Consider the following 26,059-nt stretch of genomic DNA (forward strand, 5'->3'; position numbering starts at 1 on the left):
CAAGATTCCACTTGTTCCGGAATCTCCATAATGCTTTCAGCTTTGTTTGATGTGTTGTTACCACTTGTTGAAGGTTGATCGAATTCTTGTTGAATTTCACTCAGCTCTGTCGAGTCCACTTTTTGTTTTTTATCACCTTTTTGTAAAAAGGTGTCAATCTTGGGAATCTTCTTCACCAGTTCCTCATTTTTTTCTGATCTTTCCTTTGCTCGTTTTCTATATTCACAACCACTTTCACGTTTTCTTGACATTGCGAAAAAAAGAATGAACAAGTAGATCTGAAGATAAGTTCCCACAAAATTTATTTATACTAAAAATTGCACTAGCAATGTTTAAAAATGACTGGCGACAACTCTATAGTGGTTAGTTCTCGATTCTGAGTGTATTGCATGGACGGAAAAATAGGACTGACGAGCTGCCAGTGCCGATTCCGAAATTCACGCAAAAAATTTAACTATCATAGTTACTTGCATCCATTGAAAATAATACCTACTAGGGCAACTCATCAAACGTGCCGCATTCATATTTTAAATATTATGCCAGTCCTCTGATTTCCCTGACAGTCATCCGTGTTTTATTAGTAGCAATTACAATTTACGATAGGATAGGTTTTCCACGTTCTCTTTGATGCGCTTAACCGCCGACAGTGCCGACTGCTGTTCGGTTTTAGGGCGGCTCCTTTGATTTTCAGTTTACCGAGGGGTGTGAAAAATGCAACAATATTTCTATCTTCCATTCAAAAGAATTATACATCGGTAATAAAAAAATGTGCGAAATTTTCGAAGATGGCTATTTCTACATTTTCGTAGAGGAGTTAAAGAATTTTTTTTTATTCACCGAAAAATTTGCCGCCCCTAAAATTGTGTCGCCCCTAGGCCATGGCCTATGTTGGCCTAGGCGGTAATAGGGCACTGAATCGGTGGCTGCAAGAGGAAGAATCTATAATTTCGTTTTGAACTGTGCAGTCACATGGTGGTATTCTATCTTAAGCCCAGAATGCAATATAACAGTTACATACTCTAGTCGCCTATCGTCTAAGATGTAAATTTTTCATGTAGTATTCTTTATAGTTTTAGATATTGTGTGTTTCAACATTTTGATTGTTCATTTAACAAAATTATTAAAGAAACATTTGATCCGTTGAATTTATTTTTTATCATAAATATAATTGTTAAGAAAATGGTGGACTTTGGGAGTGATACTGTGAATAAATTTATTTTACGTAATATAAAAGTCCACAAAGCACACGTTCCAAAATAAAAAAATGAAAGTTTCGAAAAATTAGTCAATAAAACAATTGACAAATATCCTAATTGCCAGAATTTTTGCAATTATTATATCAAATTTCTAGCATTCTTCAACAAAAGCCTATACCTTTAATATTTGTGATGAAGATATTAAGAAAATCTATCAGTAATAATAGTCATAAACTCACCCCATATCTGGAATTAAAGTTATAGATTCTGGCACCTCGTCAGGTATATTATGGAGTATCACTCTTCGAGCTCTGTTATCCATATTCATCATTTCAATTGTTCCTTTCTCTTCATCTCCCCAGTATAGGTTATTACCCATATAATCTGAGGAATTCGAAACAAAATAAAATTTTTATTTCAACATCTTTGAAATATCATCATATAATGATTATTTAACAATAATAATAGGATAAATAAGAGGAGATTCCAAAAAATTTTTCCACGAAATTTTGAATAATACTTACAAACGTTATTCAATTATTTCAAAACCAACTAGTAGATTTAATCTATTAGTTGAGTTTCAAAGTTTTTCTCAATATCGCGTGACCTCAAAATTCGTATCATAATCAAAAAAAAATGGCAACAAAAACAATAATCAAAATATTACATCGAAAAAAATATCTAATAGAATCAAAAAAAAAATCAAATAACCACTCACCGAAATCCATTGATGTTATTTTTCCTATATCTTCCATTTCTAGTGGTTCTGGTATACCAGTGTGCATGTTGAGTTCAATGATATCTTTAACTCCTATATCACTAATATATAAACTGTTGTTATAGGGATTATAAGCTAAGGCTCCTACGTCTTTTACCACTAACGGTAGTGGCGAAATTGTATGCTTTCCCAAAAGCTGGTGTTCGATTTGAATCAACAAGTTTTTCGCCGCTAAGACCAGCATTTGCCGGTTCTCAATTTCTGAAAAAAAATAAAAAATAATTAGACCCATAAAGAAGAGATTCAAGAAATAACGTGTTTTTCATACAGTTAAAATACGTGGATAGCTTCAAAAGATGACCAGTTTTTTCAACGCGGGATTCGTTCGCTGCCCGAAAGATGGAACAAAGTAGTGGCCAGCGATTGACAATACTGTGATCATAAATGTGGAACAATTTTAAAATAATGCCTCAAATTTCAGAAAAAAAAACGGCGGAAGCAGAGTTGTACGCCTAAGTGTTATAATATTTAATAAATATTTCTTCGGCAAACGTCTATTTTTTTTAAAGCTTTTTCACAAAAGTGAAGGGTGTTTTTTTTAGAGCTATAGAAATTTAAATTGCAATGAAACAACGATGGATTATTCGATTGACATGAATTTTATTTATCCGCAAGATAATCTTGTGGCATTACATTTTAAATATGATTTCTGGCATATGACCGCCACGGCTGGCTCGGATGTAGTCCAATCTGGACGTCCAATTTTCGATGACTTTTTCCAACATTTGTGGCCGTATATCGGCTAATGTCGTCTTCCAAATGGTCAAGGGTTTGTGGCTTATCCGCATAGACCAATGACTTTACATAGCCCCACAGAAAGTAGTCTAGCGGTGTTAAATCACAAGATCTTGGAGGCCAATTCACAGGTCCAAAACGTGAAATTAGGAGGTCACCAAACGTGTCTTCCAATAAATCGATTGTGGCACGAGCTGTGTGACATGTTGCGCCGTCTAGTTGGAACCACAGCTCCTGGACATCATTGTTGTTCAATTCAGGAATGAAAGAGTTAGTAATCATGGCTCTATACCGATCACCATTGACTGTAACGTTCTGGCCATCATCGTTTTTGAAGAAGTATGGACCAATGATTCCACCAGCCCATAAAGCGCATCAAACAGTCAGTTTTTCTGGATGTAACGGTGTTTCGACATACACTTGAGGATTAGCTTCACTCCAAATGCGGCAGTTTTGTTTGTTGACGTAGCCATTCAACCAGAAGTGCGCTTCATCGCTAAACAAAATAAAATGGACGTAGTGCGCGATACGTATTCCGCACAGAACCATTATTTTCGAAATAAAATTGCACCATTTGCAAGCATTGCTCAGGAGTGAGTCTATTCATGATGAATTGCCAAACCAAACTGAGAATAAATCACTTGACAGCTGTTAAATCGGTCGCCATCTTGAACAGTAATGCCAACTTAAAGTTAAATACCTCGAAAAAAAACACCCGTTATGACCATTCTTTTGAGACACCTCGTATTTTGAGCGCTTCGGTGCCGAAATTTCATTTGCAATGACTAACTTAGAACGGATTGCTTAGATATTTTCATCCATTTTGAAAATGGACTAAAAACACTGACACTCCACCTGAGTATACAGGGTGGCCACTTTTTCAATGGGATTGTATTGGTAACTTTTAAACCATAAGAGTTAGAAGGTCGGTCAAATGGAGAAAAAGTTGCATGCATAGAAGCATTATCAAGCAGTTTAAACAAATCGAGATTATCAGGGCCGGTTTTCGAGATATCATAAGAAAAGTAAATTATGTCATTTTGATTTTTCTTTTTTTCCCACTTTATTTCGAATATTATCAAAAAATGTTACAGGAACTTTTTATTCGACAGTAAATTATCCTCAATTTGACGTAATCAGATTTCGTATCCAACGTTTCGTACTCTCTGGGCCACCCTCAACCTCATTTTTTTCAATACGGACCTGCATATTTTATGACATTTTTCGAAATAACTTTTAACGCTGAATTCAACGATATATCATACAATGTCATTCAAAGTTGATTTTCAGGTGATTTTGACCCTCATCCAAATTTAATGGTGTTTATGTAAGAAAAAAACAAGTCTATTAACGATATCAATGTTCTGACCCAAATTCAATCGAACCCAGAAAAAAAATCGAGAACTGTGGCCAGTGAATGGAATTTTTCAAGAACTGCTGGTAATAAAATAGTCAAGAGACGCGAATACAATGATTTTAAATTTGAATACCAAGCCTTGCAAAAATTATATCGTAATGATCTCAAAAGTTCGATTCAGTAATTTGTTTCAACGATTCAAATGACAAATACAACAATAGTGATACCTCGCGAGAAAATTGAGAATGTTTTGGAAGGTATTCAAGGAGACCAATCAAGCAAATGTATAAGAAGTATGGGTTCCAGAACCGTAAAGTGCATTTTACAAAATGGTGGACTTTTCGAACACTTACTTTTTTACATTTACTTTCGAATAATCATTTGATTTTTCTTTCATTAAATGATACTTTCGTTTAATTATTATGAATTGAAATATTCAAATGATTATTATAAAAGAAGAACCAAGAAACCAGTATACTGGATTCTAATATGTTCCATTTGGTTTAAGATGGGTAAGTTGATTTTCTTATCGAAATTTATTGCATATTGCATGTTGTTAATTAAACTAAATGAAGGTAATACAGATCCGACCCGAAGAAAATTGGATAAGGGTCAAAATCACCTGAAAATCAACTTTGAATGACATTGTATGATATATCGTTGAATTCAGCGTTAAAAGTTATTTCGAAAAATGTCATAAAATATGCAGGTCCGTATTGAAAAAAAAAGAGGTTGAGGGTGGCCCAGAGAGTACGAAACGTTGGATACGAAATCTGATTACGTCAAATTGAGGATAATTTACTGTCGAATAAAAAGTTCCTGTAACATTTTTTGATAATATTCGAAATAAAGTGGGAAAAAAAGAAAAATCAAAATGACATAATTTACTTTTCTTATGATATCTCGAAAACCGGCCCTGATAATCTCGATTTGTTTAAACTACTTGATAATGCTTCTATGCATGCAACTTTTTCTCCATTTGACCGACCTTCTAACTCTTATGGTTTAAAAGTTACCAATACAATCCCATTGAAAAAGTGGCCACCCTGTATAGGATATAACAAGAATTTCGATAACGGCTTTGAGCGAGCATATTAATCATCATATCCTTTAGATTGTTGAGTAGACTCACCTTTACAATTATGTTGATCGCTAGACAGCATTTTATTCTGAGGACAAGCACATTTATAACTGCTCCCCTTCAACAGACAAATATCTGAGCAGAAAGCTAGCGCACATGGATTGTCCCTGTTCGGCATTTGTGAAGAATGATATATGCTCAGACCGTAAATGTTTTCTTTCTTCTCCTTGATTATGGTATGATGATCTTTTCCAGTGAATTTGTCGCAGGATTGTATGGAATGTGTGTGCCAGTCGGACCAGTATAGGCGGTTTTCGAATACGGCTATAGCATAGGGAAACTTCACTACAGCTTCTAGTACAATCTATGAGAAGAAAATATGTTTATAGATAACACCTTAAGCTATTGATCATTGCAAATATGTTTATCATGAAGGTTTGAAGAAGACGAAGTATAAAACGCCAAGTAACAAGTCCTGAGCCTGTCTGGCGCCCAGATGGCACCACTAATATCATATCACTTCTTTTTCTTGAGTACCAAGCTAGTCCGGTAGACATAGTAAAAAAAGTGGGGTCTGCTGGAAAAAATTCCGAACTTAATGAAACTTCTGCACTTCTGCAGGTTGTTCGGGGGTGCTGTAGGATGATTCTGTCAAGTTATTCAACACGAGGACCCTGTGCGAAGAGAAAAGCTATGAGCAAAAAACTGAAAGTCCGGAAATGTTGAGGTTCTTCTGCCCTCCTCAAGTTAGCACAGGGTTCGTGTTGGATAACTTGACAGAGTCATCCCACAGCAACCGGGAACAACTTCTAGAAGTTTCATTAAGTTCGGAATTTTTTTTCAGGTAGAATGTACAGTGCATCCCATTTTGGGTGAGACAGCCAGGTTTCTCGCTTGTTATTTAAGATAGAGCCTTGCGGTTTTCACGTTCCTGTCCTACTTTTTCGTGAAACTCAAGTTGGTCTAATCAGATTTTTCATAACTGTTTCCGTTCAAGAGATACAGGGCGATTTTGGAAATTGATACTTTTGGGACCCCTCTTTTATCTCCGAAGTTATTAGAAATAATGCTGAGGTAAAAACTACGTCTGAATCAGAATTCTGCGTAGAATCCAGTGGCGTACTCAATATTTTTTTCGCGGTATGGTTTTGAAGATTCAACACAAACCTATATTTTTTTAATGGAACACCATTATCAAATATCATTACGTCGTTGAATTCGTTATTTTTTTCCCTTCAAAATGATGTATTATATTATGTAGGTAGGATGTTCAGAAGTGTTGAAAAAACACCAAAACATCAAATAATGATGATTTTTTGTTAATGGACAATGGATTTTCCATACAAAAGAGGAATCAATAATAATAACAATAATTCATAGCGATGACAGCTAGATCAGATTGTTTTTTTTCCCTCCAATGCCTACAATGCTCCCAAATGCATAGTAGCCATAATAACAACAAGGATGTTTGTATGATATCATCAACGACCTACTACTTTTAAAAATCGAAAGTAATAATCCTCTTATCGAAACATAGAAAATTCATGGCCCATTTACAAAAACTCATCATTATTTGATGTTTTAGTGTTTTTTTTAACATTTCTGAACATCCTACCTACATAGTATCATACATCATTTTGAAGGGAAAAAAATAACGAATTCAACGAAGTAATGATATATATGGTGTTCCATTGAGAAGAAATATAGGTTGTGTTGAATCTTCAAAATCATACCCCGAAAAAAAAATTGAGTACGCCACTGGATTCTACGCAGAATTCTGATTCAGACGAAGTTTTCACCTCAGCATTATTTCTAATAACTTCGGAGATGAAGGAGGGGTCCGAAAAGTATCAATTTCCAAAATCACCCTGTATCTCTTGAACGGAAACAGTTATGCAAAATCTGATTAGACCAACTCGAGTTTCACGAAAAAGTAGGACAGGAACGTGAAAACCGCGAAGCTCTATCTTATATAACAAGCGAGAAACCTGGCTGTCTCACCCAAAATGGGATGCACTGTACATATCTACTGGACTAATTATTCATCATGTGATATTTGTTATGTTGATGTTGGTCGAAAAATTGTCCTATGTTTTGTTTCCTCTCCTGAATCTCCTAGGCCTTTATCCGTCCTCTCAGAAGTTAAAGGCTGAACAAAGGAGGAGAAACAATTGAGTTCTCTGTTGATTAATTGCCAACGACGAATGGTTGAAGACAGTATCCCATAATTCAAAATATTCTTCTCCATTGGGATATCTAACTTCCAACCTTCAATATAGAAGTAACGTACGTCTCGGAAGCAAACGAACAAACTCTATACAAACAGATGTGATACTTACTCTTCGATCAGTACCATCTAGATTAATACTCTCCAAAGTCATAGCCTTGGCATCTGTCCAATACAACCTCTGGTTGGGATAATCAATAGCCAAACCATTAGGCCAATGAATATTATCTGAGACGAAAGAGCGATCTGATGATCCATCCATATAAGCACGAGCAATTCTAGCTGGGTATCCCCAATCACTCCAAAACATCTCCCTAGAAAATAACAGTTCGTTTTGTCCTAGTAATCAGTAAGAAATGGACTCTCATTTGATATTTCTTTTCATAGTTAGTTGAGATGATATTGTTGATAATAACAAAAGAGAAAATATTTTAAAAGTTTTTGATATTTTATTTTATATATTCGGCATTTTGAAGTTTTACTATCTATCACTATCCAAAATTGCCTGGCAAGTTCTTTCTACGAAATAATCAGCTTACCCTTCTTCTATATTGAGCACTATTGCCCTTGGTCTGTCAATATCTTTGTTGACCAGAACAGTACAGTGAAGTCCATCGGTGGTACAAACTCCAATGTGCTTATATTCAGCATCGGTAAAATATATATTTTCTGTAAGGGTGTCGACTGCCAAGTCTTCGGGAGATCCTAAACCAGCAGTTATCACCAACTAAAATAAATCGAAATGCAGAATTGTGTTGAATATGAATTGTGAGTATTGAAGAAAAGCTATTTTCTCTCTGCCGATTTTTGAAACCATATTGAACTCACGATAAGAACTCATATTCCTAAAAACACTTTGAATTATAAAAATCGATATAAAATATATATATTCCATCTGAATACTATCATTAAATAAATATCATTATAAAAAAAATTGACGCAGAATTCTAACTTCGTCCAACCGTTCGTTAATTTGAATGAAATCTTCGAAAATTCATAACTCAAAAACTTGTACCTTACGCTAAGAATATTATTGTATCAATGTGAGGTAGGCTATTTTGTTAAAAAAAATGTATTTACATTTTTAGATTCTAAACATTTCAAAACGGAAATTTTGAATATGTCAGAGGGCTAAATTTATTATAAATAATAAATCGAAATATTAAGAATCTCCTTCTTTTTCAGACACCTGGTAATCTGTTTTAAACATAGTATACACAAAATGTTCATTGTAAAAAAGTTTGGAGTCTTAAAATTCAGAATGAACTTCTTACATTGTCGTCAGTTTATGTTGTGTTGGTTTAATTTATTGTTGAATTTCAATTTAAAATATTATATTCGCCAAAATGCGCAGAACGATAATCATCCTCCTAGCTCAAAGATCAAATTACCTGTCTTTCAGTACCGTCTTCAAGAGATTTTACTATGCTTTCGTGTTCGCTAAAGATGTCAGTCCAATAGACGTAATTTCCATCATAGGCCACCCCAACCACTTGCTTCATTTGGGATGTGACAGGGAAATAAATTTTACTCTGCAGAAAATACGCTCTTATTTGTGTTTTGGAACTGAAAACCATCATTGCTTCGCCTCCTACAGCCTGGCAGGTTTTTTTGTCCTCTTGTAGAATGTATTTGTGATCACATAAGCACTCGTAGGAACCGGGGGTATTCCTACATTTCTGATCACAAATGCCTTAAACAAGAATACATTGAATTACTATTGCACCATCAAAATATATTTTGAAACAAGTGTATAAGTTGAACCTTTAAAGCACGAAAGGAGAGGCCTCAACTAGGAAGCATGAAAAAGACCGAAAGTGTTCAGGCAACAAGCATCTACGACATTGTTTTTGTACTATGCGTTAAATCACAAACTATGGTTTGGAGCAGTAAGTCATTTTAATAGGTGTATACTTTAATTGTCACATTCAAGCTTTTGGGCTATTGATTTCATCAACAATAGAACATAATGTATTCGCAAACTCGTGCACTTACACACAATCAAAGTACAAAGTACAGTTTGTGGAGGACATTTTCTTCTACTCAGAAACCAAAAGGCTGGGTTTTATCATACGGTTGAATCATAGACCATCTCTTGTTTACATTTCATTTGAATAATTCATCATTGAATCTTATGTGCGAATATTTATATGATTAGGATAACGGTTCATCTTTTCTGAATGTAAGCGCCACTTAAAACCGGAAGAAGCCAACAGATCGCTTAGCGTTCTTTCGGTTTGAGCCCCATTAATAGCCCCCCCACATTCGGTAAAAAATGAACCCTTTGATTCATTTCTTAATAGATCCTGTAACATGGTACATTGCAAATTCATCACTATTCTTTTGTAATATTAAATATACAACTAAATAAGGAAGTTGATGAAAATCTGGGCATTTCTTTTCTTGGTTTCCTTTGTTATTTGTTATTTTCCTTCAATATATTCTTAAAACTCTCAAAAAAAGGTTTTTCACTAATTTCTTGATTGAAGTTCCTGATCGAAGCTGAAAGTTTGATCATTCCCTCGTCAAAAGACAGCTCAACATCATTGTCAATTCTCAGCTTACGAGCCGGAGAACTTACTCTCCTATTGAAGAACTGTCAGATCTTAGTTCTTATCAACTTTGGTAGAGGAAGATTGCCTCAGTATAGAGCTAGGACTTATACCTCTAAGGGAAAGGAATTTGTGAATTTGCAAAAATCATTCTTTATTCTTGTACGTATATGAATTTCAGAATCACTTATATATATTTATATCTTGTTAAATATTGTATGTAATTTTTTCCGGTACCAGATATTTTTTTAAATTCAAATTGTAAAATACTTATGTCAATAGAAGGGGTGTTTGATCGATCTTGGTTTTGTCATTTCCATTGTGTTGAATTCAGAGATCAGAACCAAGACTCAAAACAAATGACTGGGCTCACACTTTGAGTTGTAACAAAAAGGATTCACGTAACTTTGGCGCCCAACGTGGGGTTTGTAGGTCCTTTTGGCCATTCGATCACTAGATCTCTTAGTTTTCCTGGTGGGGGTAACTGATAATTCGGGGTTGATCATTTTTCTCGATTCGGATAGTTTCTATTTTTGGGATCATCTCGGCAATTATATCTAATTTTCCAGTCGGGATCAATTTTATTTTTCGGTTTTTTTTTTAATAAATTTTCAACTTATCCTCTTACTTTATATGTATAATTTCCTTGAATTTCTTTTGGTGCAAAACGTCTCTAAACCCAAATTTCCTACAACAGAAATCTTGCTTATGAAATTGCGATTCGAGGTATTGAGGGTTTTATGAATATAATAAAGGACAACAATTTTATACATTTCACTGCGATTATCAACAATATTCTTTCGAAGAAAACAATAAAAGAAATAAAATGAGTTTCACTGCATCAGTTACACATGCACGAAGATGCACATTGACGTACTCCAAGATTTTCATCAACTTCCTTATTTAGTTGACCATTAAATATTTCAAGAAAACAGTGATGAATTTGCAATGTAGCATGCTACAATCCGAGACAACAATCTTGAGTATAGGTTTGCAAAGAGGTATTAAAAATGTAATATGTATAGGATACCAAATTCACATAGCATGTCGAGATAGTTATGGAAAATTCTCAATCTCATCTTTTTTCATTATAAATGACCTTAAAAAAATTGTTAACTTCAAAAAATTCAATGTGCTCACCTTTATTTCATATTATATTAATGTGTATAGCTGTAATGTTCAGGGGAATAAGAAACATTGAAGCTTTTTGAGCTCTGACTACATTGAGGAAAAACTCACCATATATCTCACATTCGTTTATATCTTGACACTCTTTGTCGTTGATGTTGTGATATCCTTCAGGGCAGTAACATTTAGGTCCGGTGGGGAGTTGGACACAAGTATGCGAGCAGTTGTGATGGGAACAAGAATGTGTTGGAGCTGAGCAAAGAATACTTTCATCTGACTGATCTGGACATTGATGTTTGCCATCACAAACTTGATGTATGTCTATGCATGTATGGTTGTTGGAGCAAAGGAATTTTTTATTCTCCCATGTACACTTTTCTGGATTAATGAAGTTTTCTGGGAAAAGAAAATAATTTACTTTTTGCTCGAGTTAATAAATATGAAATAATTTGAGTTTTTTATCGACTCGGTACTAAATTAAAACCCTCAAGTAAAGTGTTAGTAACCCGTGTTATTTGTTAACCTATAGTTTTTATATTAATTCGATAAAATAAGTTTCTTATTATCTTTCTCATAACTTTCATCCACATATCTTTCATTTCAAATGAAGAAGATGCTAGTGTACCTAATCAACTTACCACAGTTCTCTTCATCACTGTTATCAATGCAATCGTCAGTTCCATCACATCTCCATTCACTAGGAATACAATGATTGTTTCTGCATTTGAAGCCATCGCACGTAATGGTGAGAGTGCAACCGATCGTTTCGTCAGAACCATCTAAGCAATCTTCTTCACCGTTACAAACCCAATCCTTGAAGATGCACAGTCTATCTGAACATCTCCATTCATTTTCATCACATGAAGAATTCGAGTTTAGGTTCAGCTGAAAAGAAATGAAATCGATATGTTAAAAATTAGAAAAAGGTTTTTGCAAATTTTCCTCAACAACGAAGACCCTATAACCATTTCTAGAATCGAAAAAATTTATAAATGTTTCCGGAGCAACAGATTGTTTATCTATTTTGTAGAAGTTTATCACCACCTCATTGAAAATAATATTTGAATTTACCTTAAAATCCTGGCATTTTTCTTCGTCGGAAAAGTCTTCACAATCATTTTGACCATCGCAAACGAATGATTTGCTGATACATCTCCCATTCTTGCATTTGAAAAACATGGTATCTTTGCACAAAACATATTCTGAAAAAGAAATTGAAGATAACTTCGATGAATGGCGGAGGAAAAATCAGAGGCAGAAATCACGGATGGATATTCCATCGTCAAAAAATGTCCAGCCATTAGAACCTGCATACTTTCAACGTCAGATGAAAGCGGAGTTAAGGGGCAAGATCAAGATTTAATTTATTTTTTGTGTTTTCTCTAATTTTCGTATTTTATATTTTACTCTCTGAAACGATAATTAATTTCTTTGATCTATTATGAGTATCAAATAAACTTTAAAAATTACTGAAAATTTTTTTAGAATTATTTGAATCTCGAACAGAAACCAAGATATGAAATATTTGAAACAGTAATTTTTGAGAAACGCCCTGAAGTTCGAGAACGAATCAATATATTTATGATCTACTTTCTGATATCTTTTTATTTCGAAAGAAGAGATCTGGGATTTTTTCTCTAAGTCTCATAGTTCTTGAGATGCTTTCAGTGAGCATCGAATTTGGGACACTGTACAAAGTCAAATTAATATTTGATTTCTTTAGTTGTTGTCATAAGTTGGTCGAGTAATTCAATCAAGGATCGAAAGGATCTTACCTAAAAAAGTACAAATTCTGGATAGAAAATAAGACGTTCTGAAATTTTTTCATGAGGCACCGAATTGAGAGCTTTTTAATGTACAAAGTTAAATGAACATTGGATGTTTTTGGTCAATGTCGACGGCAAAAACTTGAGAACTGGGACCGTATTCTCGACAAGTGATCTTTCAAAACGTATACGTTCTTTCAGTGCTCTGAAGACTGAATGAACGTAGGTATACGTTTCGAAAGATCACTTGTCGAGAATACCGCGGTCCCTGGTTACTGACATAGAAGATGAAAGTCATATCTTTCGTAAATGTACCAGAGACAAAAACAGATGAAAAGAGTGTTTCCACAATTTTGAATGAAGACGAAATGAATAGTTTAAAGCTAAAGAGAATAAATGTCGTTACGAATTCATTTTTCATTTCAGTGAAAGTCGTTTCGAAAGTTCTTCTTATATCATTGCCTTAATTCATTTAATAATTATTTATGCAACAAGTGCAAAAAGTGAACATTTATTGCACCCAACGTGAAATTGTCCGACGAGGTCGTTAGGCCGAGTTGGACAACCCGTCGAGTGCAATAAACATTTACTTTCACATGTTGTCCAACTCGGCCTAACGGCCTCGTCGGACAATTTCACGTTGAGTGCAATAAACAATTTTTGCACGAATTGCATACAACATTTTTTCTACGTTCACGCAAAAAGCAAAAAATGATTTATTGAGGTGCGGCACTAGGTGTAGGAAAATGAAGAGCGCAACATGAATACTTTATTATTAATATCGATTTGCATTAAAACAGGAACTAATACGTTACGAACAATTTAACTCAAACTTTATTTCTACCCTCAATGTTGAAAGTGAATGAACAATATGAATGAACAGCATATCTGATAAATATGTAGTGGGTTTGAACGTTTATGTTTGTCATGATGACAGCACGTTGAAGTAGAATGACAGATGAGATTTATTGCACTAGTGCAATGAAGAACTTCTTTTTCCACTAAATATAGTTCAATAAAGTTTTGCTTTTTGCATGAATGTAGAAAAATAAAATTATAGTTCTTGGATGAATAGCGTAGGTTTGATACAGTGGCGTACCCAAGAGAGGGGGGTGTTTTGGGGGATATATATTCTGTTGATTAGTTTGTGGTGGATGACGTAAAATTATATTCTGTGTTTAACTTTTAATGTGTGTTGCATGTTCTCAAAACTGATGAAAATTTCATTATGAGTAAGCAAACTTGTTTAGAAAACTTCTTCAAGAGAAGGAAAATTTATGAAGTCGAATTTTCAGGTTTTTCGCGTTTGGATACAACAGCAGACTCTTCGACAGGTGAAAACCAATCTCAAGAAGTGTCTGTGAATTGAAAGGGAATTCAATATTTTTTTCGTTTATAACTCTCCCCCTCCAAGCCTTATGTCTGGGTACGCCACTGGATTTTTAAAAGAAAAATGTTTCACAAATCACGACAAGGTTAGCTAGACCTACACATGGTTAAGAGAACAAGATAGATCAGGTTATTTACTCACCACAATCATGTTCATCAGACATATCTTTACAATTATAAATTCCATCACATCTTTTTGCTTTATCTATACATTTTTTGTCTGTTATGCAGCTGAACTGATTTTCTGTACAATTGCTCTCACTATGTAGCATGAAAAAGGGATTGATTGACGCATCTCCTTGTGAAATAATAACAGCAAACAGCAAAAACTTCAACATCTGAAAGATTCACCAAATTTTTCACTCACTTTAATTAAATTTCTATATACCATAAAAGACATGTAACAAAATCTCAAACATTGCTATTATATTAAAAGAAATCAATATTTTTCATTATGCGAAAAGTAGTTAAGTACAACAAAATTAAAAATCAATGAATATTAAATTGAATTATTATGTTTTCAAATAACTAATTTTGTTTTAATTTAATTAGTTTATTTCAACTTAATGAAGTTAGAATTGATATCATAAATTTTATTTCTAGAAAGACATTTCATATCCAAAGTGTTTGTAATTCATAACAACTACAACCAGTATAATACACAAGTATAGGTACAAGATATTAAGGGAAAGTTCAAATTGATACTACTTTTAGAGATATTTCAATCTGACTTGTTACATTTTGGTATCCCATAATTCCAGTTGAAAAAATGTTCATATAATTAGTATCTTCTCAATTCTCAACGAAAATAAATCCAATGAAATTTTGTAAACATCATGTCAAAAAGTACTATTATAATTGAAATTTGATCATTCTTACCTTCAAGTTTGAAATGTTGGAAACTAAAATCTGTACCGCATGAGTGTCGAAGAGATATAGGACAAAATGGTGGACGAATGATATTATCTTTCTTCTTCGACCCTCATACTACCCAGATGTTTTTTGATAAAATTTATGATTGAGTGTTTCCATTTTTTCTATCAAATATGTTTCGTATTGAATTAAAGTGATAATTAAGGAGAGTTTGTTTACGTCTAACAATAATAAATGGATAACGATACAAATAAACATTCTGGTTGAATGAGGAAGTGTTACATCTTCATTTTTACTGCCTATAGACCTACATTTGTTTAATAAAACAATGAAAATTGCGTATTATGTTAATCTATTTTGATCGAATGTGGAGCCTTGAAAAATTTATCGTATCCCTTCATTAAACTTAGTAATTTCGTCATTCCAACAATAATATGCAATCGTAAATACTGAAGCACTGGAGCCAGGACCTTTTGAGCGCTCGTCATTAATTCGCCAATATCACCGGGCGAAATAGACGATAATAGGTGATACTTATGTACCTAACTATAGTAGGTATGTGGCTAAAGTTAATTTTGAAACTAGTTTTCTAATACCTATATCAAATTATTTTTCATATATTATCAATATGCTGATATTCGACATTAATTCAACATTGATCGAAACCATTAAATAACCAACTATCTATAGAACACGTTGATTCTGCTTTTTCTAATAACAATATCATCACCTTTCAATTTATCTTTTATATAAACATATCATTCATAGTCTATCGTTTATTTCGGTAACATAAACGTTTGTGTTCATAATTATATCATCGTCTATGTTGAATATTTCTTTCAATCGACGTCTCAACCTTTTTTTTTGACTCAAATGGTCGATAATTAATGCTAATGGAATGTCCGTTTTGAATCGATGATAAAAGTATTATATTTATCTGTGATGTACAAACATTAACACATTTACTCAAGCGGTTATTTACTATATTATATAAACACCTATAGTCACTCTTTGCTAGTCCAGCAAAGTCACCCGTAACACGCTGAAATTGTCAGTTCATCTTAGAATACTGGAGCCAAGCGCGGTTGGGAGTTCGATGGGTATGGCAGCTTTAACACCGCGTGTTAAAAGCTCAAAGTTTATTTCCCTCAAACAAAGTCCTCTGCTATGGAAAGTGTATTTGGCAGAGATCAGTGAGTGCCGAACTAACGATTCTATCAGTGAGGTCAGGATGAAACAACGCAATTCCCTCAAAAATTTGATTGGGTCAAGTACGTCTCGCCAAACATTGTATTTGAAATATTCAGAATGTACCAAAGAAATAACCAGAATAATTTATACGTGTCTATTTTTTGTTACGTATAATACTTAACAATTGTTTATATATTTATGTGTTCAATCAACCTTCAATATTGATATAATATTTCGAGCAAATCAACGGCTGATTATTCAACCATTTCACAACGTTATATTAACGTACCTGTGCTCATTGGGATATATGTACTTAGTCTCCAATTGGCACAAATTTTGCTCGAAGCTTGGAATAGATATTTATATATAGGTACAGGGTGTCCCGGAAAGAATGCGATGAACGGATACCATGAGTTAAGGTCATCATGGAGAACTCGTATTAAGAGGATTCAATCGCCTGAGTGCCTTCGTTCGGGATATGCAGGATGATGTTCATCTCATGAGTGAAATTTCACAGTTCAATAACTCTTTAACTAATCGACCGAACAATTTCAAATTTTGCCACCTTTTATTATCGCCTTCCTTCAATATTCCTGAAATCGGGTAAAACAGATCCGGACTAGAAAAATTTCAGACTTCCTATTTTCGTGAATATTGGATCACACTGTATGTGAACATTAGGTACCTCATCTTTGGTATTCGGTTAAGATATCTAGAAACCCTGGTGTGTGCACTGATTTGATTTTGTTTCGGATTGTTTGAGAAAGTCCACCTGTTGCTTTGACTAGAACTTACCAGATTTCTGTAAGGTGGCGCTCTTCAGAATTGTTCGAATACCCGTTCGAGAAACTGCAAACTTTCACAATAAATTACAATTCAGTTTTTACAGGTGTAAGTAGACACACCAGGGTTTCTACTGTTTCTAGTTATCTCAAATTCTGTGCTTAAAGACATGACAAAATTTAACTCACTCTTTAATATTTGCGACATATGATGCATACGGAAAAAGGGTTAAAAACGCACGCTTGAATAAAAATTTATTGTACAACCTTCACATTAAAACTTTTTGTCAGTACCTTTTCAAAGTAAAAACTTTTTAAAATTCTAATTAGAAATTCGGAGTAATAGCTTAAACTTCCAACCTTGCAAAATGATATATATTTTAATTTTATATTTTTTCATATTGAGAGTTACAGAAAATAATAAGCCTTTATATTAAATATATACCCTTTATTATTCATTTTGATAATAAGTCAAAAAATAAGGGTGAATTAAATTAACAATAAATTAAGATAAAGATTAAATTTATTAGTTTTTCACATAAAAATAGAAGTTATTCCAAGTTTATAATTCATACAAATATCATAAGCTTTATAATTCTTTCTTTATAACACCTCCACTGATCAAATGATAAGAGAGCCACCAAGCTAAAACTGGTTGAGTAAAAGCAACAAATAGAAGAAAGTACAATCGTCTTTTATTGCCCATTCGTTGGCTTGGATCCCCATAATAACTAGTTTGAGTACTAACTTCTGACAAAACTTGTGCTTTCAATGACCTAATAAGAAAGAAAGCCAAGGCAAAGTTTGTATAAAGTAAACAAACATAATAACCAGTTTTTCCTCCAAATAAACTTATGAGTACACTAAAAATCATCCCAACAAACTTGTAACCACTATATGCCAGAAGATCTAAGGTACGAAGATTAGTTTGAATCATTGATATATACAATGTACCTAAATAAACGCACAACTCAACCACAAACCAAGCCAAAGCAGAGGATGAAAGAATTCCAATTTGTTCAAATGTAAATCTCTGTTGGGTCCCTAAGAGAAGTCCTGCAATTAATATATATGTAATATAAGCCATCATAGGAATATACAGGTCTGGCGCATTTATTTCAAACCTAGGTTGGACTGGTGCATCTTGTTCATATTTAATTGACCAATTCTGAAAACATATTCTTAATGTACATTGAGAATTTTTCAATTTCTGCCAAATTTTCTGTGGTTATAAAATCATGGAATAAAAGGTATAAGTAACTCAATGCCAACCTACCGAATGAGTGAATGGAAATAAGAGAAGCATTAATTTTTTCAACACATATTTGGTATCAACTGCAAAATAGTATTTTAGTTTTCCAACAGGAACAAATCTTCCAACTTCTTTTTGTATCATAGTTGTTCCCACACTAGCCAACTGAAAAAATCATCAAATTAATCTACAAAAGAAATGAGAATGGAAAGCATTACCTGTTGACCATATTGAAGGGCAAAGTCTTGTACAATTGGTTGTTTGAAAGCAGATAAGTTAGGTCTTTGAGAACTGTCCATATATGGCATATTCATATTATATAAAACATTTGGTGGTGCAGAAGGACCCACATCTACATTCTGACTCATCATGGGAGAAGTCACATAATCTTGAAAAAATTTAGGATGAATAAAAAAATTCATAATTCTGGCAATGATCTAGAGAATAATACAATTCAAATTAATGTTGAACAGCAAGCATCACAACTATTTCAATTGAAATTATGTAATGCAATTATAGATCACTAGCATATTATTAATATCCTTCTAATGTCTAGATCTTTCTTCCGCATAGCTTAAAATGTATGAAAAAATAATTGACAATGTTAATAATCATATGGACTAGTACCTTGCGGAGGGTACTGCGGTATATTTTGGGGCTCTTGACCCATATTTGCATAAGTTGGTTGTTGAGGTACGTTCGCCTCGAAGGGTGTATATCCCATTGCATTCACATCACTAACTCTTTTGACTTTACGACCAAAACCTACAAAAATATGTGATCAGAATTAAGATGTGATCTATTTTCATTCAACTAACTGGTTCGTGTACCAGCATTTGAATTATAATTCATTTTGACCAGAGAATATCAGTCGCATATATATGAATATCACTCCATTTAAAAAAATATTTATTAATTAGAAAAACATTCCTATGAGAATTTATCAGACAACTTGGTTAACACATATAGACGTCAAACGTCACAACTGATAATGTCAAAAATTATATTTTTTTATCTCTGGTCTACTCATCGAAAATAGTGCAACTCTACTTTTGCTCTCGTTGTATGAAAAACAAATGATGAGAAGAAACATCACATAAACCTTAGAACATCAATATTCTAATCTAAGACAAAAACAGAAATTGAAATACTTTGTTACCCCCTGTTATGAAATGTTGTTTTAAGAACATCATTTGTATCTCTATGGCCAGATCAAACCACAAAAAAATATATAAATTTTAACCTGTTAAATAAATAACAAAATTTTCAGGAAAAATGTTTTTTTCTCTCTTTTCTAGTTTGCCAAAACCTTTGCTAATAGGAAGTGGTTTAGCCGCAGCATTTGGTGCTAGTGTATTACTTAAGTATACCAAAATTTCATATTTCTATTTCCAACCTTTTTCTTTGGGACTGTTATTCAAATATCAACAATAAAGTATAGATTATTCTTTCAACGGAACTATACTTCTTTTTAAGTTAAGATTCAAATACTTTTGAAATGCCCATCAGCTCCCTCATATCATGTTTTGTATAAAAGTGTAGAATCACTTATTTAATGTAGAACGGAACTTAGAAAAGAAGATACCTCCAATAATATTCAGTTAAGTCAAAAATTTTAAGTATTTCTGAGAATATTGATTCATTTATTTATTCTCAGAGAAACCAGTGGGGGGGCTAAATACAGCAGTGATGTTATGATTGAAAACAAAGTGGTTATTATCACTGGATCTAATACAGGAATAGGGAAAGAAACAGCAAGAGATCTAGCTGGGCGTAAAGCTAAAGTTTATATGGCTTGCAGAGACATGAAAAAATGTGAAGCTGTAAGAAATTCTCTTATAGAGAAGTATTTATTTCACATATGTTTTTTTACTTGAAAACAATATCTTGTAGGCCAGGGAAGAAATCGTATTAGAAACTGGAAATAAATATGTATATTGCAGAAAATGTGACTTAGCATCAATGGAATCTATTAGGAAATTTGTAAAGCAGTTTAAAAAAGAAGAGAAACGCTTAGATATACTCATAAACAATGCAGGTGTTATGAGGCCTCCTTATTCTAAAACTCGTGATGGTTTTGAATTACAGTTAGGTGTTAATCATATGGGTCATTTTCTATTAACTAATTTATTATTAGATAATTTGAAAGTGAGTATTTTGTTATTATTTTATCAAATTTCAAGATTTACTTCACCTATTGATTGCTATAACTGTTAATATTTATCATTAGCTAAATTTGATTACTCAATGATAATGATCTATATAAAGAAATAAGAACTATTCCTCATGATTTTTGATTTGATCATTTTGAGTATAATAAATTTTCATTTCTTGATTTAATCTTAGGTTAGCAAAGCAGCCATATCTTGAAAGTAGATTTAACATATGTTATTGATAGTTCACGCTTAGCTAGATTATTTCACATGAATCTATTTCTGAGAATTTAGTTTGTGTCCTGAACTTCAATTAAACTGTTGCTCAGAAATTAGTTGCTATGTGAGTGTTAATTATTATTCACTTTTATTTTTCTGGTTTTATAATTTATCTCAATTTTATTAGCAAAGTTCACCAAGCAGAATAATCAATATATCTAGTATAGCTCACATGAGGGGAAAAATAAATAAAGAGGATTTAAATAGTGAGACCAAATATGATGAGGCAGATGCTTATGCTCAAAGCAAATTAGCAAATGTATTATTCACCATTGAGCTAGCTAAAAGATTGGAAGGTGAGGTGATCTATTTTCACAATACCTATAGTATAATGACACAGCATTCTCAAATACTACATTTTCTAGGTACTGGTGTTACAGTTAATGCTGTACACCCTGGTATTGTTGATACAGAAATAAATAGACACATGAGCTTTTATAATAGCTGGGTGTCAACAATCTTTATAAAACCTTTTGTTTGGCCATTCATTAAGAATCCTAAACAAGGAACTCATACAGTAATTTATGCTTCATGTAAACCAGAATTAGAGAAAGTTAGTGGAAAATATTTCAGGTGAGTTGAGAATTATTTCAATTCATATTGGTTATTTAACCTCATTCTTTATAAAGATTGTTATTGAATCAGGCTGGACCCTTAAATTCTTTGTTTTTTTATCAGTTTCAAAAATAAATATTGAGTAATATTATTATATATTTTTTAATACTTTTTATGTGATATGAATATGCATGTTTTCAGTAATTGCGAGGAAAGTGAAGTGTCAGATCTTGCAAAAGATCAATCACTTCAAAAATGGTTATGGGCTGTCAGCGAAAGATGGACAAGGTTGAATGAAACTAAAAATTAGAATATAAATACTGTATTTGTAAATATTATGTAAATGAATATTAAATTTTTATGTTTTTCTTTTGGTTTTTTTTAATTTTCTGGCATGGAGTCGCTTGGAGAAGACTTGGCGGGTAACTCCTAATGCTGAAAAAAGCTCTTCTTGCCTTTGCCCCGGATCCTCACTGAGCAATACCTCCAATTTAGCGTCTTCAAAAGTTTTCGGCTTTCCTTTATGCGGACGGTCATCAACATCGAAATTACCGCCTCAGAAGCGACGGAACCAATCACAGAACGTTATTTCACTTAAAGTATCATTTTCGTAAACTTTTTGGAGCTCTCGATGCGCTTTAGCCGCCGTTTTTTTCAAATGAAAGGAGACCATCAACATTTCCCGCAAATGACTATTATTTGGCACAAAATCAGATATTCACACAACCAAAAGTATATGACACCAAAACAAAATCACCAATGTGTTAAAACAGTTTGTTTACCATGTTTTTAAGCTTTTTTCATGATGTTTTGGATATGTCAGAATAGACCAGCACCGTAAGGTCATAAACTGAGACCAGCACTACAGTGACGATATATTCAATGTAATTAGCACTACAGTGACTTGATAAAACGCAGTGGCGATACGAGTGGTCCTATTTTTGATTGGTTGCCGGCTCAGCCGCCATTTTTAGGATAAACTCGGTTGTTTACTTTTCGGTTTACCTGATTTTGGCGTTTTATTCAAAATATAATGCCAACTTTTAATGGAGAAGTAAAAAAAATTTCATGGTATAAATAGAAATATACTTGTTATCTGTAACTGATATTCTTGGCCTAGAATCCCTTCGCTATATCAAACTTCTCTTGTTATTATTCATGAGCTAAGGTTGTAAGTGCTATTTTTTATACATCAGTATTTCTTACGTTTTTTTGTAACATTAAATTGCCCTCTAATAATCTGCCTAGTTTATGATATTGATACCAAAAATTCGGGTGAATCACTTGTTAACAAACTAGTTATACGCGCATTTTTCAAATATTGGCAATTTCAATGAAATTTTAATTTAGCTGTTTCTGATGTGAATGTATCATTCATCAGAAGCCTTCAATTTGTTCTTGTTATTGTAATTTTTAACAGGAGTAAATGAACGTGAAATCCAAAATATTCTTTTCATTATAGAACTGCGATATATTACTCTAAATGAAAAATGTATGATCTGGATATTCTGTTACGTCCTTACAACGATTGGCCAGTAACTATTCGGAAAAAAATCATTTTATTTAATTATTACAACCTTTTTATAACGATTTTCATTAAATTCCTTTACTTAAACCCCACCCCATTCGCCATTTTAGGCTAAATTTAAATGTGAATGCCTTCGTTTCGTCACTGTGTTTTATCAAGTCTCAGTAACCAGCATTTATTGTGAAACAGAGGAAAATTGGTTGTTTTTATATTAGTAGATATTTTGAAATGAATTCTGTTGATGTAGGGTTGATGATTGTTGTTTCTGTGCTTATTCTATGGTTTGATATTGTAAAAGAGGTTATTTTAGCGGTTTCTGTTTTGTCAAAATATTGTTATTTTGATTAACCAGAATGAGTTCCTTATGTTGGGAATCGCCTGATGGTAAAATAAAGAAAAATGTTTTGAGTATTGGAGCTATGAAATACAAACCTACCGAGGGCAGCAAATGTAAACTACAGTTCACTGATAGCAGTGAGAATTTATCTCACTTTTCAACTCTTACAATAGGAGATGTAGCTGAGAATTTGGGGAGACTCTTAGAACTTTGTGTTACTACGATGTTTGAAAAAGAAAAATCAAAGTTCACTGTGAATTTGAATGATAGGGTATTAACCTTTACGTTGGAAATGTTAGAGATGGAATTTGCAGGATTTTTATATGAATGGGATGCAAAAAAGAAGTATGACTATGCACAGTTTCAAAATACTCAGGGCAAAAAATATTTCAAAACAGGAAACATAAAAGAAGCAGGTTTTCGATTCAATAAAGGACTGAAAATTATTTGTTCAATCCCTATCGATGTTCAATCTCCACCAGAGATAATTGATACTCTTGCGACCCAGAGTTTAAATGAATTGAAGGCAATCTTGTACAATAATTTAGCCTCTTGTTTTTTTCTTAAAGAACAGTGGACTTTAGTAATTAGCTTATGTGATAAAGTTTTAATGTATGATGAAAACAATGTGAAAGCTCATTATAGAGCAGCAATATCTTATATGAAGGATAAAGATTTTGAGAAAGCAGATAAACTCTTGAAGAAAGTCCTTGAACAAGAACCAAATAATAAATCTGCCCTTGAGAATCATAAACTTGTTAAAATGAAACTGAATGAAGATAAAATTAAGGTCGATAATATTGCGAGAAGAATGATTGGTGGTATTTTGAAGTAAGTTATTTAAGGATTTTAAACAATGATTTAATTATTTGAAACTTAATAAAAATATTGTCCAATCGACTTGATATTATTAATTATTGGTTTCATTATAGAGGCTGAGGCTGTGGATTTTGAGTGTTCAATTTCTTTATGATACATTGTGAAATTATTGAAGTTGAAGAAGTTTTATAAAACTATTCATTTTTTTTAATGATTTTTTTTTCTAATAAATTTTCTCTCTGTTTTACTTTCGGCATTCTTTATCCATTTCTTTCTAACACATAGATATTACATCCAAACCAAGTCTGTACCTTTAGATGTAATATCTATGTGTTGGAAAGAAATGCTTGTTTTCCTATCTAACCTTCCACAAACGGTGAAAGTTGAATAGGGAAGAAGAGAGGAGTTATCACCTTTGGTCTCTGGTGTGAGCATTATATCATCACAGACCAATCTGTGGTTTCAACTCCACTTATCCTTTCTTTATAGCGTTATGCAAAGTGAGAATATCATTCTTAAACAAAAAATTGGTATTATTAAATAGATTTTAAAAGCTGATAGCGCGGAAGAAGTGGTTTTTCATTGCTTCGAAAAATTCGTTCGCATCAATGCTTGTAGTGAATACTGTTATGACGCCACCAAAATCATTCATTGGCCAGATATTGTTCTCGAGAAAATAAGCATTCAATCTTATCAATAAAGACGCAATGTCCTGAAAATTTACGATAATGAAGTCACCGCGAAAACATGAGAATACATTAAGAGAATGAATGAGAATTAATCATTTCGAACAAACCTATACTTTACATGTACTTCCCTTTCCTCAAATCTATGTTTAAATGACCGCATTTACTATCTTTATTTGACTAAAGCCAATCTAGATCTACTAAATAACTAACTCTATATTAAAAAAAATACAGATGTAATGCTAACATAAAATAGGACCTCCACAGAAAGAGTTAGCTGGTGATCTCATAACGTCATTAACATCTCAAACGCAAAGTCCTAACACTTTGTTATGAATATTTTGGGTATGAATAGCGCCGGAGCAAGGCTTGTGCCGAAATTGCTAAATTTTCTTAAAAAAAAGAGCATCAAAATATAATACATATAACCAAAGATGAGGCGCAGCCACACATTTTGGCGTCGCAGCAAAATAAAATTTCGCCGCCCTGTTTTGCCTAATTTATCTTAATTGTGAGCCTCTGTTATTCCATCAATTTCATATTATGAAATCGTATGTTTTAAATAAAAATCTACTTGTCAAATTTCCTGCATTTTTTTGAAACTGTCTACGGCTCTCTATAGTAAAGATATAGTATAGACGTAGTTAAATTGTCGTGTTAACATAGTAGATACTTAATACTAAAACTATGTAAATAGCTGAAAACAAGTACCCAAGAAAGAAATGAAAATTCCAAAAGTAAAAATTTCAGATACAACATTCTCGCTAAACACAGCAAAGTTCTTAAAAGTGGATAAGTACTTATTTGTTATTTGTATTTTCTTAATCAGTTGGAAGCGCATATTTGATTTCAATAAATTGGGCGCTTGACAATTGTTTTATTTTACTACAAAGACTGCGGATTCTCAGTAAGAAAACATTTTTGTGTCAAAAAGTATGTCCTGTTTCATTAACTGTCTTTGCTTACCTACAATTTGGCACCGCGGTAAAATGTCTGGTATGTATGGCGGCCCTAGCTAAAAGAGACAAGTTGGGAATCTACCGATCCAACCTTCATGAAACGTATCATAATTTTTGCACTATGATAACTCGAACTCAAGTTATCAGATTTAACATTATGTGCCTTCTTATTGATCTCCTGGCTTCAGTTTCCATTTGGTGGTACTGAATTTGAGTCGTTTAAGCCACAATGTGATGGAGGAACTAATTAAAGACCATTCTTTGGAGTCCCTATCAGAAGTTCGTGGATGGTTGGATCAATCATTGGCATAACTGTAAAGTTTCAAATGAAAGTTATTTTGAGGGATATAAAATAAATTTGGAACAAAATATTGTTTATTTTTTAATTCCCTACCTGTATTTTGATTATAGTATAGGTAGTAAGGTATGAATTTAA

At 33.0% G+C, this 26,059-nt stretch overlaps 4 protein-coding genes across 6 annotated transcripts in view; 2 read left to right on the forward strand and 2 right to left on the reverse strand.

Annotated features, from left to right (window-relative positions):
• Positions 1-15,588, reverse strand: part of LOC123689048 (vitellogenin receptor-like) — a 38,233-nt gene extending 22,645 nt beyond the window's left edge. Inside the window, exons 1-11 of the mRNA XM_045627842.1 lie at positions 15,089-15,588; positions 14,352-14,547; positions 12,126-12,256; positions 11,693-11,939; positions 11,166-11,450; positions 8,766-9,067; positions 7,914-8,101; positions 7,487-7,688; positions 5,199-5,511; positions 1,915-2,175; positions 1,436-1,580 (exon numbers count right to left, since the gene is read on the reverse strand). Of these exons, the coding sequence (XP_045483798.1) occupies positions 1,436-1,580; positions 1,915-2,175; positions 5,199-5,511; positions 7,487-7,688; positions 7,914-8,101; positions 8,766-9,067; positions 11,166-11,450; positions 11,693-11,939; positions 12,126-12,256; positions 14,352-14,547 (2,270 nt within the window). The 5' untranslated portion in view covers positions 15,089-15,588. The remainder of the gene's footprint in view (positions 1-1,435; positions 1,581-1,914; positions 2,176-5,198; positions 5,512-7,486; positions 7,689-7,913; positions 8,102-8,765; positions 9,068-11,165; positions 11,451-11,692; positions 11,940-12,125; positions 12,257-14,351; positions 14,548-15,088) is intronic.
• A 1,972-nt stretch (positions 15,589-17,560) lies between these two features.
• On the reverse strand, positions 17,561-19,297 carry LOC123689054 (protein YIF1B). The gene is made up of 5 exons (XM_045627847.1): positions 19,126-19,297; positions 18,935-19,072; positions 18,526-18,695; positions 18,332-18,472; positions 17,561-18,223 (listed from the first exon to the last, which is right to left on the reverse strand). The coding sequence occupies exons 1-5, from the start codon at positions 19,157-19,159 to the stop codon at positions 17,645-17,647; spliced, it is 1,062 nt and encodes a 353-aa protein (XP_045483803.1). The 5' UTR covers positions 19,160-19,297; the 3' UTR covers positions 17,561-17,644.
• Positions 19,298-19,510: 213 nt separating this feature from the next.
• LOC123689055 (retinol dehydrogenase 13-like) lies at positions 19,511-21,661 on the forward strand. 3 transcript variants are annotated; one of them, XM_045627849.1, is made up of 6 exons: positions 19,511-19,671; positions 19,965-20,130; positions 20,201-20,455; positions 20,867-21,035; positions 21,105-21,312; positions 21,496-21,661. In XM_045627849.1, the coding sequence occupies exons 1-6, from the start codon at positions 19,583-19,585 to the stop codon at positions 21,602-21,604; spliced, it is 996 nt and encodes a 331-aa protein (XP_045483805.1). In that variant the 5' UTR covers positions 19,511-19,582; the 3' UTR covers positions 21,605-21,661. The 3 variants fall into 3 exon arrangements, with proteins under 3 accessions (XP_045483805.1, XP_045483806.1, XP_045483807.1); XM_045627850.1 differs by having other exon boundaries at positions 19,542-19,907; XM_045627851.1 differs by having other exon boundaries at positions 19,542-19,749; positions 19,909-20,130.
• A 1,436-nt stretch (positions 21,662-23,097) lies between these two features.
• LOC123689056 (FK506-binding protein-like) lies at positions 23,098-24,232 on the forward strand. Its single transcript, XM_045627852.1, has 2 exons — positions 23,098-23,990; positions 24,092-24,232. Exons 1-2 carry the CDS (start codon positions 23,176-23,178, stop codon positions 24,096-24,098), a joined length of 822 nt encoding a protein of 273 aa, XP_045483808.1. The 5' UTR covers positions 23,098-23,175; the 3' UTR covers positions 24,099-24,232.
• The last annotated feature ends 1,827 nt before the right edge of the window (positions 24,233-26,059 follow it).

The sequence above is a fragment of the Harmonia axyridis genome, chromosome 1, assembly GCF_914767665.1.
Source record: "Harmonia axyridis chromosome 1, icHarAxyr1.1, whole genome shotgun sequence".
NCBI lineage: Eukaryota > Metazoa > Arthropoda > Insecta > Coleoptera > Coccinellidae > Harmonia > Harmonia axyridis.

What these genes read in the sequence shown, in the direction of transcription:
- LOC123689054 (XM_045627847.1), bottom strand. Translation starts at nt 19,159, where the DNA reads ATGAATTATAATTCAAATGCTGGTACACGAACCA. An exon ending in AAATGCTGGTACACGAACCA is followed by an intron (nt 19,073 to 19,125) that starts GTTAGTTGAATG and finishes ATATTTTTGTAG; the next exon opens with GTTTTGGTCGTAAAGTCAAA. An exon ending in TATTTCCATTCACTCATTCG is followed by an intron (nt 18,224 to 18,331) that starts GTAGGTTGGCAT and finishes ATATGTTTTCAG; the next exon opens with AATTGGTCAATTAAATATGA.
- LOC123689055 (XM_045627849.1), top strand. Translation starts at nt 19,583, where the DNA reads ATGTTTTTTTCTCTCTTTTCTAGTTTGCCAAAACCTTTGCTAATAGGA. An exon ending in GGTGCTAGTGTATTACTTAA is followed by an intron (nt 19,672 to 19,964) that starts GTATACCAAAAT and finishes ATTTATTCTCAG; the next exon opens with AGAAACCAGTGGGGGGGCTA. An exon ending in GTTAGTGGAAAATATTTCAG is followed by an intron (nt 21,313 to 21,495) that starts GTGAGTTGAGAA and finishes GCATGTTTTCAG; the next exon opens with TAATTGCGAGGAAAGTGAAG.
- LOC123689056 (XM_045627852.1), top strand. Translation starts at nt 23,176, where the DNA reads ATGAGTTCCTTATGTTGGGAATCGCCTGATGGTAAAATAAAGAAAAAT.